Here is a 19701-nt window from a genome sequence, read left to right as displayed (position 1 = left end):
GTGGAGGCTGCTGAGGGGAGGACGGCTCATAATAATGTCTGGAAAGGAGCCAATGGAATGGCATCAAACACATGGAAACCATGTGTTTGATGTATTTGATACCATTCCACTAATTCCGCTCCAGCCATGACCTCAAGCCCGTCCTCCCCAATTAAGGTGCCACCAACCTCCTGTGACACACAGTGCTTCAGAAAAAAACTGTAGGCAGGTGTTGCACCTTTCCCCCTCTGTCCATCTCTGTCCCCTTCCTATGAACCAGTGCTTCTCTGCTGCCCTCTCTCCCAGTCTTCCTTTGGAATCCCCTCTGCTTTTAACAGTGATGATGACAGACTGACTGTTGTTGTCTCCAGAAGAGGGGTTTAGTGCTTCGGAAGGCAGCTGACCCCAAGAACCCCCCACCCCCCCTCTAAATTGAGACTCCTGGTGTCCAAATCCCTCCCCTCCCTCCCTTTGAATCTTGGAGATTCTCTTTTACAGGATGGAAATGGAGAGAAAGTCTGGAAACCGTGGTCAATCTACATTCTTTTGAAGCAGGTGAGGCAGAAAGGAAAAGGGAGAACATTGCCTATTGTTTCTGTTGTCTTTAGATTTATTTTGTAATACAGTAATGAATTGCCTTTTTAGGTACAACGCTATGATATATCTTACATCCAAACATGTATGTACATAAAGGACACTAAAGCACACAAAGAGCCATAAACTAAATTATGTTTTTAATCAATATGATAATTATGGTAATAATTATTACCATATGTAAATTACAGGGTTTAAGTGGGTTTTGTTAAGTGTTGATTGATACGTTCAGTCAATGAGGGGGTCGATTAATCGCGGCCGTGTAGGCATGTTTTGCATCGGCTGAAAGTAGATTTCATTGGATTTGTAACCGGGCTGCCTCCCGGGCGTGAGCCATGTGCCCTGTTCAAAGCCCACGGCGCAATCGGCTCGAAACTAAGTGACGTAATTAATCACGTGTAGTAATTAGTAGGATTCTGGGTTTTCCCATGCAAAAGTGATCGCTTTGGATAAAAACATATTTATCTGCCATCCCAATGAAAAATAGTTAGAAAATTCAAACATTTATTTTATGGAAAAGATGTGTTTCTGGACGATGCACCATGCTGCCTTGTTGACAAAATTACAGAGCGGCACAGATTAATGTTCGATTTGAGAATGGCGCTCCTCCCTCCCCGCTTTCGCTCGATGAAGTGACAGGCCATTGCCCGGTGCCCTGCGGCTCAGCATAATCGAAACGGCCCAATCGTCAATAGATGATTTAAAGGTCCAAAGCAGCCGTTTTTATGTCAATATTAAATTATTTCTGGGTAACAGATTAATAGATTTCCATTCAAATTGACAAAAATAGCTTTTTATCAAAAATTATTTCTCAAGCAAGATTTTTGCTAGGACTGTCTGGGAGTGGTCTGAGGGGAGGGGAAAACTTAAAACTAGCTGTTATTGGCAGAGCTTTGGAACTCACTTTGTTATTGGTCAAGTGGCAATATGTAACTTTTTGGGCGACGACCAAATTCACATAGAAATGTGAGTTATAGATCTATCATTCTACTTGAAAGCAAGTCCAAGAAGGGGTAGAGCTGTTGTTCTATGTGAACTATTTCTATCCTTCCTGTTCTTAAATTTTCTTTTTGTGTCTTTTACTTTTGGTTTTGTACACGAGCTTAAAAAAGCTGAAACAATATTTTTGGTTATGGAAAGTATATTCACAGCGGTTTAGATTTTACTATCTTATACTACATTCAACAAAAATATAAACGCAACATGTAAAGTGTTGGGTCCATGTTTCATGAGCTGAAATGAAAGAACCCAGAAATGTTCAATACACAAAAAGCTTATTTCTCTCAAATGTTATGTACAAATGTGTTTACATCTCTGTTAGTGAGCATTTCTCCTTAGCGAAGATAATCCATCCACCTGATCATTACACAGGTGCACCTTGTGCTGGGGACAATAAAATACCACGCTAAAATATGCAGTTTTGTCACACAACACAATGCCACAGATGTCTCAAGTTTTGAGGGAGCTTGCAATTGGCATGCTGACTGCAGGAATGTCCACCAGAGCTGTTGCCAGAGAATTGAATGTTCATTTCTCTATCATAAGCCGCCTCCAACATCATTGTAGAGAATTTGGCAGTACATCCAACCGGCCTCACAACTGCAGATCATGTGTATGAAGTCATGTGGGTGACCGGTTTGCAGATGTCAACATTGTGAACCGAGTGCCCCATGGTGGCAGGGGGGTTATGGTATGGGCCTGCATAAGCTGTGGACAACGAACACAATTGCATTTTATCGATGGCAGTTTGAATGCACAGAGATACTGTGACGAGATCCAGAGGCCTATTGTCATGCCATTCATCCGCTGCCATCACCTCATGTTTCAGCATGATAATGCACAGCCCCATGTCGCAAGGATCTGTACACAATTCCTGGCCTGCATATTCACAAGACATGTCACCCATTGAGCATGTTTGGGATACTCTGGATCTACGTGTATGACAGCGTGTTCCAGATCCCGCCAATATCCAGCAACTTCGCACAGCCATTGAAGTGGGAGCCTGATCAACTCTATGCAAAGGAAATGTGTCGTACTGCATGAGGCAAATGGTCTGACTAGTTTTCTGACCAACAGATGTATATATGTATTCCCTGTCGTGAAATCCATAGATTAGGGCTTAATGAATTTATTTCAATTAATTGATTTCCTCGTATGAACTGTAACTAAGTAAAATATTTGAAATGATTGAATGTTGCGTTTATACTTTTGTTCAGTACAGAGCCTTCGGAAAGTATTCAGACCCCTTGACTTTTCCCACATTTTATTACGTTACAGCCCTATTCTAAAATGGATAAAATAATTTTTCCCCTCATCAATCTACACACAATACCCCATAATTACAAAATGAAAACAGGTATATAGAAATGTTTGTAGATTTATTACAAATAAAAACATTAATACCTGATTTACACAAGTATACAGACCCTTTGCTATGAGACTCAAAATTGAGCTCAGGCGTATCCTGTTTCCATTGATCATCCTTGAGATGTTGCTACAACTTGATTGGAGTCCACCTGTGGTAAATTCAATTGATTGGACATGATTTGGAAAGGCCTGAATGCCAAACTTCACATCTGGAGGAAACCTGGCACCATCCCGACAGTGAAGCATGGTGGTGGCAGCATCATGCTGTGGGGATGTTGTTCAGCGGCAGGGTCTGGGATACTAGTCCAGATCAAAAGAAAGATGACCGGAGCAAAGTACAGAAAGATCCTTGATGAAAACCTGCTCCAGAGTGCTCAGGACCTCAACAGAACAACAACCCTAAGCACACAGCCAAAACAATGCAGGAGTGGCTTCAGGACAAGTCTCTGAATGTCCTTGAGTAGCCCAGCCAGAGTCCAGACTTGAACATCTCTGTAGAGACCTGAAAATAGTTTTTCAGCAACGCTCCCCATCCAACCTGACAGAGCTTGAGCGGATCTGCGGAGAATGGGAGAAACTCCCCAAATACAGGTGTGCCAAGCTTGTAGCATCATACACTCTAAAAAGAAAAGGTTCCTGGAGTATCCTTTAGGGGTTCTTCAAATTGAAACTGTGGGGGAACCTCTAAGTTCTTCAAAGAACCCTTTTAAAATGGTTCTTCAAAAGAACCCCTTTTAATGAATTCTCAAATAACCTTTTGAAGGACCTTTTTGGGTACATTTTTGAACTCCCCCTTCCCCTAGTATTAATAATAATATGCATAATAATAACACAATATTTCAGTTGTCAGTGTTTAAGATTTTAGAGGCAAAGCAGAATTAAAAAATCCAAAGACGAGGTAAACGCACAGCCGAGCCCCAAGTCCAATGGGTAGATCCTCTGGCGTGATGATGTTGTGTTGATGTTCTCCGTATCTATAGCAAGATTTTGCAGTGCACGGTGATCGAACAGGTTTCCTGTTATATTCATCACAGTTGTAGGGAGGATGAAGTGTGTGAATCCAAAAAAATTCCATTATACAGATTTTTAAAAAGTGTGCACATGGCAGTATTCATACCTTGGTTTTTGTGGTAAATGTGAATGGAACGATAACTTTTCACTTTTGATAATGGTTTTTATACAAATACCTTGTAAATAATGTAGAGGCCTCTGGGATTTCCATTGAAGAGATAAGGGTGACCAAGTCCTATCTGGTTTTAGAGAAATCAAAATTAACTGCAGATGATACATGTGTTCTGCAAAACATACCAATACCTTTGTGTGCCTTCTGGTCTGTATACCTGCAGACTCAGACACACACAAAAGTGAGCAGTTCAGTCATCTGCACCGAATGCAGCTATAGCCTTTATACTCTTACCTCTTTGATTGATATCCATTGAGTTGTGTCCATTTTCTGTTTTAGAAAATGGACAGTGTTAAACACTGCCATTTGTACAAATATGAAAAGATAGATGATATTGTTTTATGATCATACCAATTTAGATCATTCATGGGAGAAGCCTTACCTTACATTGAGGAGATCTTAACATTTGTCAGTTTTTAAGTGCCTGCACCTGTCATCTCAAATTCAAATGTTTCAGTTGGGCAGTTAGTTGGTGGGGGTTCTTGCAGGAACCTAAGTTGGTTCCTCAATGAACCCCACCTCCTTTTGGGTTCTTGGAAGAACCCTAAGGTTCTTCAAGGAACTTTTAGGATCTTAGAAGAACCCTTTTTGTACCCCTAATTTTTAGTGTACCCAAGAAGACTCAAGGCTGTAATCGCTGCAAAAGGTGCTTCAGCAAAGTACTGAGGTGAGGGTCTAAATACTTACATATATGTTTTTAAAAAGTTATACATTTGCTAATTTCTATAAACCTGTTTTTGCTTTGTCATTATGGGGTATTGTGTGTAAATGGATGAGGGGAAAAAAATAATTTAATCCATTTTAGAGTAAGGCTGTAACGTAACAAAATGTGGAAAAAGTCAAGGGGTCTGAATACTTTCAGAATGCACTGTATGAGTTTCAGCAACCAGGAAATGGCAGATTGATTTCTACATAGTGCAACTTTAACCAATTTACTGCATGGTGATATCACCATGGAAAGCCCAAACCTCCACCGATGCAAACCTGCCGATTAGAAGGTCCTGTGTAGATTGTATTTTCGACCAGCAACTATCAGGAAATAACACAGATCATATTTTTACAGTGTTAGTTTCATCAACTGTTGTACAATATGATACAAGAAAAACTGAATTTTGAGTGCACTGGGCCTTTAATAGATTACCACCAGTCCATAGCCTACTTGTCAGTACAAATTATCAATACGGCACTGAAATATAAAATATACATACGGAAAGCAGAAATGACCTTAATGTTGCCCGAGTCAACTGCAGCAAAGACTTTAAAGCGATCCAAGCTTCCTCACTCAGAGGCTTAATATGATTAATGGCTGAGCATTGTCTTCTTACGTATGACTCATCTGGATCCAGGGGGAGGGGCCGGATCAGAGGTTTTTATGTAGAACAGCCAGAGGAAGGGACCATGTTGATTAAATGAAGGGAATTTTACTAGAACAACTGCTTATATAACATGAGGAAGCACTGGCCTTTCATTTGGTCAGAATAAGGAAAGGATCTGAAATTCAGTCAGTAGCCATTGTGGTGAGTATGTTAAAAATATATATTCTGATTCAATGCAATCCTTTCCAGTTTTGCCTTTTGTGTATTGCTGTCCTTCAATAAACATCTCAATTAATTTTGTGTGTTGGCCTTCTATACTGATTACAGATCGACACAAAGCAAACCAAATCAATACCCATCAAGAAAGCCAGTCTGCTATGGTGCATATGTTACGTCCAACATAATCCTTCTTTATCTGGCAAATAACTCTCAAAATATCTTAATTTATGTTGTGAAAACAGTTATGAATCTGACTGACTTGCACATGGTACCAGCATTCCGAAGAACACATCGTAAAACAAAGCCCTAGAAAGATAAGACATGCTAATTAATAGTTTAATAACAAAACATACATCTTGTAGTCTTTTGGAGTACAGAAATTTGGACATTACAAGAAAAAGAAAGCCAACTAAAATGAGCAGCATAAGCTTAACTCAGAGAGCAGATGACTACTGACCATCTCTCTGGACTGAAATAGTCAGATTCAGTTCTTGCTTTTGTGGAGGATGCCCTGATGCACAGATACTGAGTCACTGCTTGTTCATGAGGGTTGGCCTGAGCTAGTGGCCACACAGTTACAATACCTATTTGTTCTGAAGTTGATCAGATCATCTATGCAGCGCCTTGCTCTGGCTGACCCTTGTCAACAAGCATATTCTCTGGACCGGTCTCAGGGCTGGAGGTTCTGTCTTCTTGATTGGGTGCTGAGATAAGCAGCTTGTGTATGTGACTCTGCTCTTATTGGCTGGGCTTCTCTTCAGTTGGCGGGCCATTCCACATAGGTTCCAGGATATGCTCTGGAACCTTCTCCATGGAGGTCTAAAGATAGACAGATATTACAACCAGAAGGAGTCTGTACTTTCAAATTTGAGTGTGTGTATAAGAACGCTAAATTCTTTATCATATCCAAAACAGATTAAGGCATATGACTGACTGATCTTATTCCTGATGACATAACAAAGCAAATTGAAGAAGAAAAAAAAAAGACAATTGTAGATGGTTGACATTGTGGTTGACCTTGCTATACCATGGAACCTATCCGGACCCTGCATATTTCAAGACATGGCATATGGGGGTGTAGTGAAATACCCAATGGCCTGGATGAGTCTTTTCTTCTCACTCATCTTGACAAAAACATTTATTTAAAAACATGGGGGAAAAAAACTATTCTATCAATCCACCATCATTAACACAATGGAAACATCTAAAGATGTATTATTGAAATAGCATGGGTGAAGGCCATGTGGCAAACAATAATGGAGGCACTAGGGATGGAGAGTGAGCTTGTGTGTCTGGGCAGAAGAGATGTAGTTGTTGTTTGTGTGCGTTTGAAAGTTGTTCATATATTTGTAATTTATTTAACTAGGCAAGTCAGTTCAGGACAAATTCTTATTTACAATGGACGACCTTCATATGTGTATGTTTGTATTTGGTATCGGGAAAAAAAGGGGACACAAATGTAAAATACATTTGTAAAAAGGAAACCTATCCAGGACCTGTAACATCTTCTCAATCTTACCTTGGTCACCTCCATGGCCACACCCTCTGGCAGATTCCTCTGTATGTATTCCAGGTACACCTGTGCAGTGGATCCAGTCACACGAGAAAGCTAAGGGAGAGAGATGAAAAGGGGATGTAGACATACCACTAACCCCCTGTATCAGTCCATTGAACCGTCCCTATAGCCATCCATCTCATCTTGAAATAAACCCTATGAATCCATTGACTCTTCAGGAGTTCTAACAGAATCAATAGGAGTGGAAACAATCCCCAATGGAATGTTCTAGTTCTGAAAAGATGAGGGCAGAGGCATTTGTAGGAACTTAAGGGTGGAAGAAGACTGTTTGCCTCACTTCTATGCAGCGGTAGTGCGTCCTCATTTCGTATTGGACCCTGTGTTTCTTGAAGATGTGGACAGATTTCAGAAGTGTCAGCCGCTCAATGTTCTTTGGAGGCTCAAATCTAGTGCAAAAAGAAAATAGACAGACAGCCTTTTGAGTGAGTATTGTCCCACAGTGAGAAAACAAAAACATTGAGCATTATCATCAAAGCAGATTGGCACTGCTATCTAAATGTAAAAGTGGGTTAGAGATGCTCTGTGCTCATTTAGTCAAAGGACAACTCAGAGATAGGAACATAATAAACTGATGTGACAGTAACAGCTTAACACCCCTCTAGGTCAACTCACACTTTGCCCAGAGTGACTCCCAGCTCTCTGGCAGCCAGGATGGCGAAGAACTCATAGCTGTCCAGGACTGCTTTGTCATGGCCCTTCACCAGCACAGACACCTTCTGGTACAGCGTGTCCGGCTCCTCTGTGAGAATCACCTGGAAGGAAAAGAGAAATGTGTAATTTACCAGATAAAGTTCAGCAGAATAGTGTTTGTCATCCATGCTCTATATAAGGTACTGACTTTTTCCTGGCCATGTGATCTGACAATGAAAACTCAGGGTCCTAGTTATAGACTAACAGTGCATCAAGGCGATGTAGACAAGGTGTTGAAGGAGTAAAGCTGAAACCACAGAGAGACACCGTCAAGGCTATTGGCACCATGGTGCTGGGGGCATCAAGGCTATTGGCGCTGTGCTGGGAGTGTCAAAAAGAAAACAGGATGACTCACAGATGAGGGAAGAGAGGAAGAGAAGGTTCCAGTGTGGAGGCAGGCTGCAGGCAACTGGAGAGGGCTGTCGTAGGAGAACGGAGGAGAAAAATGGAGTTGGATTAGTTAGCTATAGAATTGACAAGTAGTAAACACTCACTATATGGTTTTTACACTTGAAGACTATAGCTAGTTAGCTAGTAGCTGACTAAATGCAACTCCATGGTGAATAAAGTATCTAATGAAGTAGAGACCAGGCTTTGTGGAATTCAGTTCCGAGTTCCGACTACATTGATTAGTCTAACAAAATCAAGGTTTATTTGTCACGTGCGCTGAATACAACAGGTGTAGACCTTACAGTGAAATGCTTACTTACAGGCTCTAACAGCGCAAAAAAATGTATTAGGTGAACAATAGATAAGAAATAAAACAGTAAAAAAATAACAGTAGCAAGGCTACATACAGACACCGGTTAGTCAGGCTGATTGAGGTAGTATGAATAAGAGCGTCTGCTAAATGACTTAAATGTACATGTAGATATGGTTAAAGTGACTAGTGACTATGCATATATGATAAACAGAGAGTAGCAGAAGCCTAAAAAGAGGGGTTGGCGGGTCACAATGCAGATAGCCCGGTTAGCCAAAGTGTTGGTCAGGCCAATTGACGTAGCATGTACATGAATGTATACTTAAAGTGACTATGCATATATGATAAACAGAGAGTAGCAGCAGCATGAGAGGGGTTGGGGGGCACACAATGCAAATAGTCTGGGTAGCCATTTGATTACCTGTTCAGGAATCTTATGGCTTGGGGGTAAAAACTGTTGAGAAGCCTTTTTGTCCTAGACCGGCACAGCTTGCCATGCGGTAGTAGAGAGAACAGTCTATGACTGGGGTGGCTGGGGTCTTTGACAATTTTTAGGGCCTTCCTCTGGATTGCAGGCAGCTTAGCCTGGATGTCAGGCAGCTTAGCCCCAGCGATGTACTGGGCCGTACGCACTACCCTCTGTAGTGCCTTGCGGTCGGAGGCTGAGCATTTGCTGTACCAGGCAGTGATGCAACCAGTCAGGATGCTCTCGATGTTGCAGCTGTAGAACCTTTTGAGGATCTGAGGACCCATGCCAAATCTTTAGTTTCCTGAGGGGTAATAGGCTTTGTCGTGCCCTCTTCACGACTGTCTTGGTGTGTTTGGACAATTCTAGTTTGTTGGTGATGCGGACACCAAGGAACTTGAAGCTCTCAACCTGCTCCACTACAGCCCCATCGATGAGAATAGGGGCGTGCTCGGTCCTCCTTTTCCTGTTGTCTCCTTAGTCTTGGTTACGTTGAGGGTTATGTTGTTTTTCTGGCACCACCCGGCCAGGTCTCTGACCTCCTCCCTGTAGGCTGTCTCGTCGTGGTCGGTGATCAGGCCTACCACTGTTGTCGTCTGCAAACTTAATGATGGTGGAGTCGTGCCTGGCCATGCAGTCATGGGTGAACAGGGAGTACAGGAGGGGACTGCGCACGCACCCCTGGGGGGCTTCAGTGTTGAGGATCAGCGTGACAGATGTATTGCTACCTACCCTCACCACCTGGGGGCAACCTGTCAGGAAGTCCAGGATCCAGTTGCAGAGGGAGGTGTTTAGTCCTAGGATCCTTAGCTTAGTGATGAGCTTTGAGGGTACTATGGTGTTGAACGCTGAGCTATAGTCAATGAATAGCATTCTCACATAGGTGTTCCTTTTGTCCCGGTGGGAGTGCAATAGAGATAGAGGTCGACCGAATATGATTTTTTAACGCCGATACCGATTATTGGAGGACCAAAAAAGCCGATACCGATTAGTAGACCGATTTTTTTATTTATAATAATGACAATTACAACAATACTGAATGAACACTTATTTTAACTTAATATAATACATAAATACTATCAATTTAGCCTCAAATAAATAATGAAACGTTAAATTTGGTTTAAATAATGCAAAAACAAAGTGTTGGAGAAGAAAGTAAAAGTGCAATATGTGCCATGTAAAAAAGCTAATGTTTAAGTTCCTTGCTCGGAACATGCATGAGAACATATGAAAGCTGGTGGTTCCTTTTAACATGAGTCTCCAATATTCCCAGGTAAGAAGTTTTAGGTTGTAGGTTTTAGGTTGTAGGTTGTATTATAGGAATTATAGGACTATTTCTCTCTATACGATTTGTATTTCATATACCTTTTGACTATTGGATGTTCTTGTAACAGTATAGCTTCCGTCCCTCTCCTCGCTCCTACCTGGGCTCAAACCAGGAACAAATCGACAACAGCCACCCTCAAAGCAGCGTTACCCATGCAGAGCAAGGGGAACAACTACTCCAAGTCTCAGAGCGAGTGACGTTTGAAACGCTATTGGCGCACATCCGGCTAACTAGCTAGCCATTTCACATCGGTTACACCAGCCTAATCTTGGGAGTTGATAGGCTTGAAGTCATAAACAGCGCAATGCTTGAAGAATTGCGAAGGGCTGCTGGCAAAACGCACGAAAGTGCTGTTTGAATGAATGCTTACGCCTGCTGGTGCCTACCACCGCTCAGTCAGACTGCTCTATCAAATCATAGACTTAATTATAATATACTGCTCAAAAAAATAAAGGGAACACTTAAACAACATATCCTAGATCTGAATGAAATAAATAATCTTATTAAATACTTTTTTCTTTACATAGTTGAATGTGCTGACAACAAAATCACAAAAATAATCAATGGAAATCCAATTTATCAACCCATGGAGGTCTGGATTTGGAGTCACACTCAAAATTAAAGTGGAAAACCACACTACAGGCTGATCCAACTTTGATGTAATGTCCTTAAAACAAGTCAAAATGAGGCTCAGTAGTGTGTGTGGCCTCCACGTGCCTGTATGACCTCCCTACAAAGCCTGGGCATGCTCCTGATGAGGTGGCGGATGGTCTCCTGAGGGATCTCCTCCAGACCTGGACTAAAGCATCCGCCAACTCCTGGACAGTCTGTGGTGCAACATGACGTTGGTGGATGGAGCGAGACATGATGTCCCAGGTGTGCTCAATTGGATTCAGGTCTGGGGAACAGGCGGGCCAGTCCATAGCATCAATGCCTTCCTCTTGCAGGAACTGCTGACACACTCCAGCCACATGAGGTCTAGCATTGTCTTGCATTAGGAGGAACCCAGGGCCAACCGCACCAGCATATGGTCTCACAAGGGGTCTGAGGATCTCATCTCGGTACCTAATGGCAGTCAGGCTACCTCTGGCGAGCACATGGAGGGCTGTGCGGCCCCCCCAAAAAATGCCACCCCACACCATGACTGACCCACCGCCAAACCGGTCATGCTGGAGGATGTTGCAGGCAGCAGAACGCCTCCAGACTCTGTCACGTCTGTCACGTGCTCAGTGTGAACCTGCTTTCATCTGTGAAGACCACAGGGCACCAGTGGCGAATTTGCCAATCTTGGTGTTCTCTGGCAAATGCCAAACGTCCTGCACGGTGTTGGGCTGTAAGCACAACCCCACAACCCCCATATTAAAAAATATGATAAAAATAATAATACATTCGGCAAATGGTTGACCAAAAATACCGATTACCGTTTGTTATATGAACTTGAAATCGGCCATTCCGATTAATCGGTCGACCTCTAATAGAGATTGCATTATCTGTGGATCTGTTTGGGTGGTATGCAAATTGGAGTGGGTCTAGGGTTTCTGAGATAATGGTGTTGATGTGAGTCATTACCAGCCTTTCAAAGCACTTCATGGCTACGGACGTGAGTGCTACGAGTCTGTAGTCATTTAGGCAGGTTTCCTGTGTGTTCTTGGGCACAGGGACTATGGTGGTCTGCTTGAAACATGTTGGTATTACAGACTCAATCAGGGACATGTCGAAAATGTCAGTGAAGACACCTGCCAGTTGGTCAGCATGTGCCCGGAGCACATGTCCTGGTAATCCGTCTGGCCCCGCAGCCTTGTGAATGTTGACCTGTTTAAAGGTCTAACTCACTTCAGCCGGAACAGCTGCTCTCATGCATGCTTCAGTGTTGCTTGCCTCGAAGCAAGCATAGACTTGATTTGGCTCGTCTGGTAGGCTCATGTCACTGGGCAACTCGTGGCTGTGCTTCCCTTTGTAGTCTCTAATAGTTTGCAAGCTCTGCCACATAAGACGAGCGTCGGAGCCGGTGTAGTACGATTCAGTCTTAGCCCTGTATTGACGCTTTGCCTGTTTGATGGTATAGCAGGATCTCTTATAAGCCTCCGGGTTAGAGACCCGCCCCTTGAAAGCTGCAGCTCTACCCTTTAGCTCAGTGCGAATGTCGCCTGTAACCAAGGTCAATACTTTAAAAAATATGTAAATAATGAAATGCTTACCTATGTTTGTCCTCTGTAGTCGTGTGCCTTTGTTTGCTGAAATCCCACATTTTTCAATAAACGTTCATTTAAACCGACTGTTTGCTCGTTTATTTCGCCAAAGATGGCAAGTCATTGCAAACGTGCACGTCTCAGATTACTTAGGCCAAGGGCTCCAAATACTCATTCACCAATCAAATATCTGATGGTGTGTCTATCAAACAAATTTCGCATTCGCGCTGAGATGCCATCTTCAATAAATAGAAATTAGCAGTTGGTGGTTGCATTTGACGTTTATTGAAAAAGTATGGATTTCAACAAATGATGGTCAATACTTTAAAAAAAAAATGTACAATGGAGTTGAGTTTAGTCCGCTAGTTAGTTAGGTACATACCGAAATAATGTAGATATCCCATGATATCTGCAAGCGTTCAATCCTATTGATCCCTGTAAAAACGGGCCAAATTGTTATTAGCTAAAACTGTGAATTAACAAAACATCATCAAGGTAACTAGCTATGGTCCAGGTTGTTAGTAAACGCCCTAGAGCAGAGCTGGCTAACTAAGTTCACACGCAGAGGCAGAATCTGTGCGATAAGCTTCGTGTATTAGAGAAATACATGTGGATAACCCATTAATAACGACAACGCATTTACTTAATCTTAAGTATAGTAAATACTGTACCGATTGTGAGACTCCCACGAACATCCTTCCAAAGGTGCGAATATTTCGACAGACTACCATGGGGGCCGCCATGATCTTTGTGGGGGCGGGACAGTTATCTTCTTCAGTGACAGACTGACCAAGAAAGCGGTGAAATGCTGCCTCCATCGGTATCGGAGTAATAACCGGTTTAATCGTTTTATTTTTATTTTGTATGTTATAGGTACATTTAGCCATCTAATTTCTTCTAGAACCTACATTTGTGCTATTTTGCAAAGAAAATATTATCTTACTAAGTCATGCCACATGCAACAACATATACAGATAACAATTAGCTATGGTCTACCAATTGAAAAGTACTTTTCTCAAATGTTGTTCCATATATTCAAGCAATTCAGAAAATGTAGATTGAAGATCTTCGTGTCTCCAGTATTAGCTGTTTTTATCTACAGAAAAAGAGGTGTAGCGGACCAAATCATGTATGTCACGTGATACAGTAACCCGGGCCACGTTCAGTTGCCAAACGTTGTCAAACATTGCCGATAGAAATGCCATGAATAGACCTGATGCGATCCCTCTACATAGAGATTATGTAACATTGCTAGAGGGCCTCTGTCATAAACTCTCAAAATTCCAGAATGGATTGAAAATGGCAGCCATATTGGTCAGGGAGAAATCCAAACCAGTCTAATTGGAATGACTGGCAGTAGAGGCATAATCCTGATTTCACTTATGCTGGGGGAAAAAAGTAAGGCATCTGATATATCAGAAATTGTGTCATAGATTTATTGTGAACCTAAAATATTGTCATATAATTATAAATACAGTTTATCCAAGTTTTATATCAATGTTCTGTGTAAATAGCCTCTAAAATATGTAAACAGTCCATAAATATACACATTGTTGTTTTCTTGGAAAGCTGTAAGTGCTATTATATGATACAATATCAGTACTTGTTGCACTTAGAACTTGTCTAAATCCTATCATCAAGTGATTTCAGCCAGTGCATGGTTGTGGATTGACTGCATTTTTTGAATGGAATGTTAACATATTGGCAGAAAAATTAAAACAATTAATTTAAAATTGGCTGGCTAGCTAGCTAACCAACATATAGTGCAGAGACATTCTTCAAATTCATTATTTTACACTATCTTATCACAGCACTGGAAAACCATGTTTGACCAACTTCCTGACCAAAATGGCTAAACTTTATCCCGTCATAAGAAGGTTAATGAACATTCTATTATTTCATAAGAAGGTTCATGAACATTCCACTATTTTCATTCCTAATTCCATGTGCCACTACGTGTCAGAGGCCTATTTGTTCTACATAGCCTATTTCTATCTGAACGTTCCAAAACGTTGCGTCCTACTGAACGCGCCCCAGCACAGGCCCTGCCCTGTACATTCAGCATCAACACAAGACAAGACAAGGGAAGGGAGACGAGAGGTAAGCGGTTTCTCATTGTCCATTGATATTTATCCAGCGATATTGACGTTAGGTCTCACATGATTTTAGCATTCTGACAACGATACCTACTCCCTTGCTGTTATTGCAATTAGCCACACAAACGAGTATTTTCAAAACAAAACGGCTAGCTAGCTAGTTTTCTATCGGGCTACTGACTAGCTAACGTAAGCTAACTAGCTAGCCAACCAATGTACAGTGAAGATGCCGATGCTAGTGGTTGGTAACGTTAGCTAGCTAGCTAGCTAGTTTTGTGATTTGTAAAATGTCTAGATGAAATGGGACAATGCCGGTATTTCTGTCTGTGGCTTACTAGTTAACTAGGTAATGAATCATTTAGTTACCCGCTTTAGGTATGTAGTGAATAAGCTGCTAAATTGCTAGCTGGCTAATGCAAATGCTGCCAATATTTAGCAGAATGGATTGATATTATTATATGGTCACTGTTATTTAGCCCGCTATTCGCTAAGGTTAGCTAACGTCACTGATTGGGCTGTGCTGCCAAAAGACCAAAGTATCAAATACTTCATATAAAGAAATATCCCCAGTTTATGGTGCTAAACCAACTTGATTCTGGAAACTAACGTTATTTTGCAGGGGTTTATAAGGGTATGCTATTTATTGGAAATCGAATAGTTATGTTGTGGATAATTATGGCACTGAGCTGTTAACTAGCTGCTGTATCAATATATGAACATAGTCTGAATCAATGATTTGTAAACCGAACGGGATGGCCAATACGTTTGACAACGGAAGGCTCCGATGTTGTGCCTCCCATCGAGTTGCTTCACAGATCACAGCCGAACAATATTTGTAGTATTTTATTGTCCTTTCTTTTGCGTCGTGGTCTTTATGACCATTCGCCATGCATTCTCGCGCTCTTGATTTCTCTCTCAGATTTCTCTCTGTCTCAACAATGTGAACACAAACGGCGCATTCGGGCTGGTCTTGGCATATTTATTGCTGCTATATTTTCTCAGGGGTATCAGTTCGCCTTGATCTTCTCCTTGATCACCCAATATAAAATGTTTATTTTTCTCCCTCTTTCACAGCACTCTTTGACGGGATCCCCGACATAGATTGGAAGGCAAGCTGGGTGACATAATGATGTTGCTGGGAGAAGCAGCACTCCCACGGGTTGGGGTTGACAGCTGGGGTTTATTCATTACACCAAGTCTTTTGCAAAACGTTTATTAAACGGACGCAAACGTAACGGGGAGGGCCCTACCTGCGTTTGTCCAATAGAAACTCTCGTTTTTGCAAAACATTTTGTTTTGGACTCGTGATTACAGCCCTGATGTGAGGAGTCCCAATTCATACATTGCATGGAGAACAGGTGTTCGGTTCAGCAGTGACGCCACACCGAATTGGACCATATTCAGAATAATCGGATGCTCCAGATTGAAGCAGTGGATGTTTTGGAATTGAGATTTGATGTCTGCATTCTATGATTTTTTTTTAGTGCTCTGACATTTGCCTTTTGACATGCACTCAACAAATGTATTTCTTACAGAGGCTCCAAGAATGAATATTTTTTAAACTTATTGCGTGGTTCAAAGTTGTTGGAGGAGGTTTGTTAAATTGTTAGTTTAGTTGGCTTTGAGTTGCCAACGTGTTCCAGCACTGTAGCCTACGACTGCAAACAAAGGAAAATAGGTTTTCTTATCCTGTGATCGGATCTACTGCAGTTATAAAAGTCCACTTCATGTTAAGTAAAAAAATGTGTTCATGGATAACATTTGGTAGTACGCGATGTATAGACCAATACTTTAATCTTTCACCTCCGTGGTCAATACTCATGGAGTCAGTATCACATTGACAGGATTTACTGATTTAACAAATCGAAATGACCTGAATGTGTGCCTTTGAACTTTTATGCAATCTTCTACGAAATCACCACTGGCCAACCATGTTATTTAGATAATTTGGTGATCAACAACTGATCAGACTATTTTCTTAAAAACGTATGGGAACAAACACCTAGATAGACTACCAAAACGTCAAATAATATGCAGCGTCTGTTCCACGGCGCCGACACGAGTTTGCCTGCAGCGGAGTGGAAGCGCTCATAGCTGGACCACCATCCTTTCCAAAAGGCGCAACCTACAGGATTCTTTTACCTCATCGTGGAACGAGTTGCAGTCGGCAGGCATGTTCGCCGCAGTGGAGCATGGCCCCGTCCTGTGCAGCGACTCCAACATACTCTGCCTGTCATGGAAGGGCCGGGTACCCAAGAGCGAGAAGGAGAAGCCGGTGTGCCGGCGGCGCTACTATGAGGAGGGCTGGCTTGCCACAGGGAATGGGAGAGGAGTTGTCGGGGTAACGTTCACATCCAGCCACTGCAGAAGGGATCGGACTACCCCACAGAGGATCAACTTCAACCTGAGAGGACACAATAGTGAGGTAATAGACATGTTTATTTGGTGATTATAAATGTGCACATTGAAGTAATGTTTGTATAGAATCATAAATGTCATAAGTATTTAGAATATTTTTATCTTGCTTTTCATGGTTTCTAACATCAAATAATACATTAGATAGTTTGTCTGTTTCATATCATTCAAATGTTGAAGTCTGGGTAAAGTAACATTGTATTACCAATTTAATTACTCTCATATACGGTATTGTTAGTCAGTGAGCTGGTCTTACTGCGTTTCCTGTGTAAGAGAGAGGAGAGTGGCTGTTGGTTACTGTGGTTCAGATGGACCAAGCTGCTGTGTCAGTATTCCACAAAGCAGCTGACTAGAGCGGAACCCTACAGTGACTGAAGTACTGACTGACTCCCGCAAGAACTGGTCCCGAGCCTGACCACAGTCCCACAAATTATATTTTAGCCATATGTGATGCAGCTCGTTTGGCAGCCATGGTCCCAGCAATTCTACACCCTATAGGCAATATCACAATGAGCAAAATGAACCCAAGAAATAGGTTAAATTATCAGAGTTTTTCATGTGGCCCATTTATATCATAATATAGGCTATCTGTATTACTGGGCTATATCAGAAGACTTTCTTATTTTATTTTTATATAAAAAATGTTTTATTGTATCTTTTTGTTCGTTTTTTTATTGCCCTTTTTTCTTCCCAATTTCGTGGTATCCAATTGGTAGTTAGTCTTGTCCCATCGCTGCAACTCCCGTACGGACTCAGGAGAGCCGAAGGTCGTGAGCCGTGCATCCTCCGAAACACAACCCAGCCAAGCTGCGCTGCTTCTTGATATTATGCCCGCTTAACCCGGAAGCCAGCCACACCAATGTGTAGGTGGAAACACCGTACATTTGGCGACTGTCAGCGTGCACTGTGCCCGGCCCGCCGCAGGAGTCGCTAGTGCGCGATGCGACAAGAACATCCTGCCAGCCAAACCCTCCCCTAACCCGGATGACGCTGGGCCAATTGTGCGCCGCCCCATGGGTCTCCCGGTCGCGGCCGGCTGCGACAGAGCCTGGACTCAAACCAGGATCTCTAGTGGCACAGCTAGCACTGTGATGCATTGCCTTAGACCGCTGCACCACTCGGGAGGCCCAAAACTAGTTTTTCTCATGGCTCTCTCTTCCCTCTGCAGCAGACATTTGGTGAGCAGTATGTTTGAAACATTGATTCTCAATAAAATCACAGTATTTTCATCGCAATACATATCGCATCGGCACCCAAGTATCATGATAATATCTTGAGATCCCTGGCAATTCCCAGACAGATACAATATTGTGTGCTATATCTTGGAAAATAAATACATGTGACTCTGTATGACAACATAATGATGTTTGTTTCCAACATTAGGGCTGCTTTCCTGAAGAAGTTAAATCGGGCTTCGTGTTTTGTTTCCTTGCCACGATACTAACGAGTATTGCGACTATTGGAATCGTCCCAGCCCTACTAAACTATAGCTTAATCATATTTAGGAAGTTCATTTTCTTAGAAGAGAACTGCCCCGTGCTTCTCTGGCCATGCATATATCCCACTCTATTTAATAGATATTAGACACTCACCTGATCTCGCACGCCCAACTAGGAGAGGTATGGCTACTGAAGTTGAAGCAGCAAGAATGATGAGAGCAGACACTTGCACTTTTTCTTACGTTTTGCATAGCCTACAGCCTACCCTTTAGGCGCTGGAAGATTTGCAGGCAGAGACAAATAAATGGTTTATCAATATTTATTGAAAAGGTGCCAAAACATTTAACATTTTTGGGTTGCACCTCTACTCACGTTGGTTGAGTGCCCTCCACCTCTTTCCATTTATAAATATTTATTTCCACACACTGGTGAACTGCAGCCTAGTCATGGCATAGGGTGGTGGTAGGTAGCATAGGGGTTAGAGCATGTATTCTCAAACTGGGGTACGCTTAATGCCGCTGGGGGGGTACGCCAAATAAAAATGTTTTTCACATTTCTAAAAAAATATATATGTATTTTTATTTATATCTTTTTACAAAAAAAATCTTCACATTTTCAAACGGTCCATTTATATTTTCCAACGGGGCTATACATTTGGGTGAGGTTTTTTCTCCCCTGAGCAGCCTCGTTTCATTAAACCATCTAGTGTTCAGCGAAATAACAACACAATGTCAAATACAGGTAGCCAAGTCAAATAATTAACATCCAATCACATTAACCGTTACTCTCTCGCGGGAATTCCACAAACGGTCCATATGTAGCCAAACGTAGCTTCTGCTCATTTCGTTTGCTCGAAAATGGATAAATGGTTAAAAAAAGTAAGGCCCGGGTCCATAGAGACACATACCAGCTCTACTGGTAACGTTACTACTGCTACTACCAGCGTAGCAGTACTACACCTGAACCTGTCGACGAAACAAGTTGTTCTGCTTCCACGAGCATATCCAATGCTAGCATCAGTAATTCTACATTTGTTGTTAGCCCAGCTAGCATGGACACTGACAGTGGTGAATCTGATGCAGTCGAAGAGCTACTGCCCCCTTACCCGGGAAAGCACCGAACAACAGACAGGGACGTTGGACCAT

General features: G+C 42.1%; 2 protein-coding genes across 2 annotated transcripts in view; one reads left to right on the top strand and one right to left on the bottom strand.

Moving 5' to 3' along the window:
• Positions 1-5233: 5233 nt before the first annotated feature.
• Positions 5234-13439, bottom strand: mrps10 (mitochondrial ribosomal protein S10). Its single transcript, XM_029744609.1, has 7 exons — positions 13278-13439; positions 12989-13041; positions 8280-8343; positions 7847-7986; positions 7512-7620; positions 7178-7267; positions 5234-6477 (listed from the first exon to the last, which is right to left on the bottom strand). Exons 1-7 carry the CDS (start codon positions 13422-13424, stop codon positions 6397-6399), a joined length of 684 nt encoding a protein of 227 aa, XP_029600469.1. The 5' UTR covers positions 13425-13439; the 3' UTR covers positions 5234-6396.
• Positions 13440-14660: 1221 nt separating this feature from the next.
• tulp4a (TUB like protein 4a) overlaps positions 14661-19701 on the top strand; it is a 50716-nt gene continuing 45675 nt past the window's right edge. The window contains exons 1-2 of the mRNA XM_029744526.1: positions 14661-14706; positions 15777-17127. Of these exons, the coding sequence (XP_029600386.1) occupies positions 16876-17127 (252 nt within the window). The 5' untranslated portion in view covers positions 14661-14706; positions 15777-16875. The remainder of the gene's footprint in view (positions 14707-15776; positions 17128-19701) is intronic.

The sequence above is a fragment of the Salmo trutta genome, chromosome 1, assembly GCF_901001165.1.
Source record: "Salmo trutta chromosome 1, fSalTru1.1, whole genome shotgun sequence".
Taxonomy (NCBI): domain Eukaryota; kingdom Metazoa; phylum Chordata; class Actinopteri; order Salmoniformes; family Salmonidae; genus Salmo; species Salmo trutta.
Note: the sequence above shows the minus strand (reverse complement) of the source record. Positions and strands in the feature narration are given on the sequence as shown.

Coding starts and splice junctions, on each gene's coding strand:
- mrps10 (XM_029744609.1), bottom strand. CDS start 13,424: ATGGAGGCAGCATTTCACCGCTTTCTTGGTCAGTCTGTCACTGAAGAA. Junction 13,042..13,277: donor TCGTGGGAGTCTCACAATCG/GTACAGTATTTA, acceptor CCGTTTTTACAG/GGATCAATAGGATTGAACGC. Junction 7,268..7,511: donor CGCACTACCGCTGCATAGAA/GTGAGGCAAACA, acceptor TCTCTCCCTTAG/CTTTCTCGTGTGACTGGATC.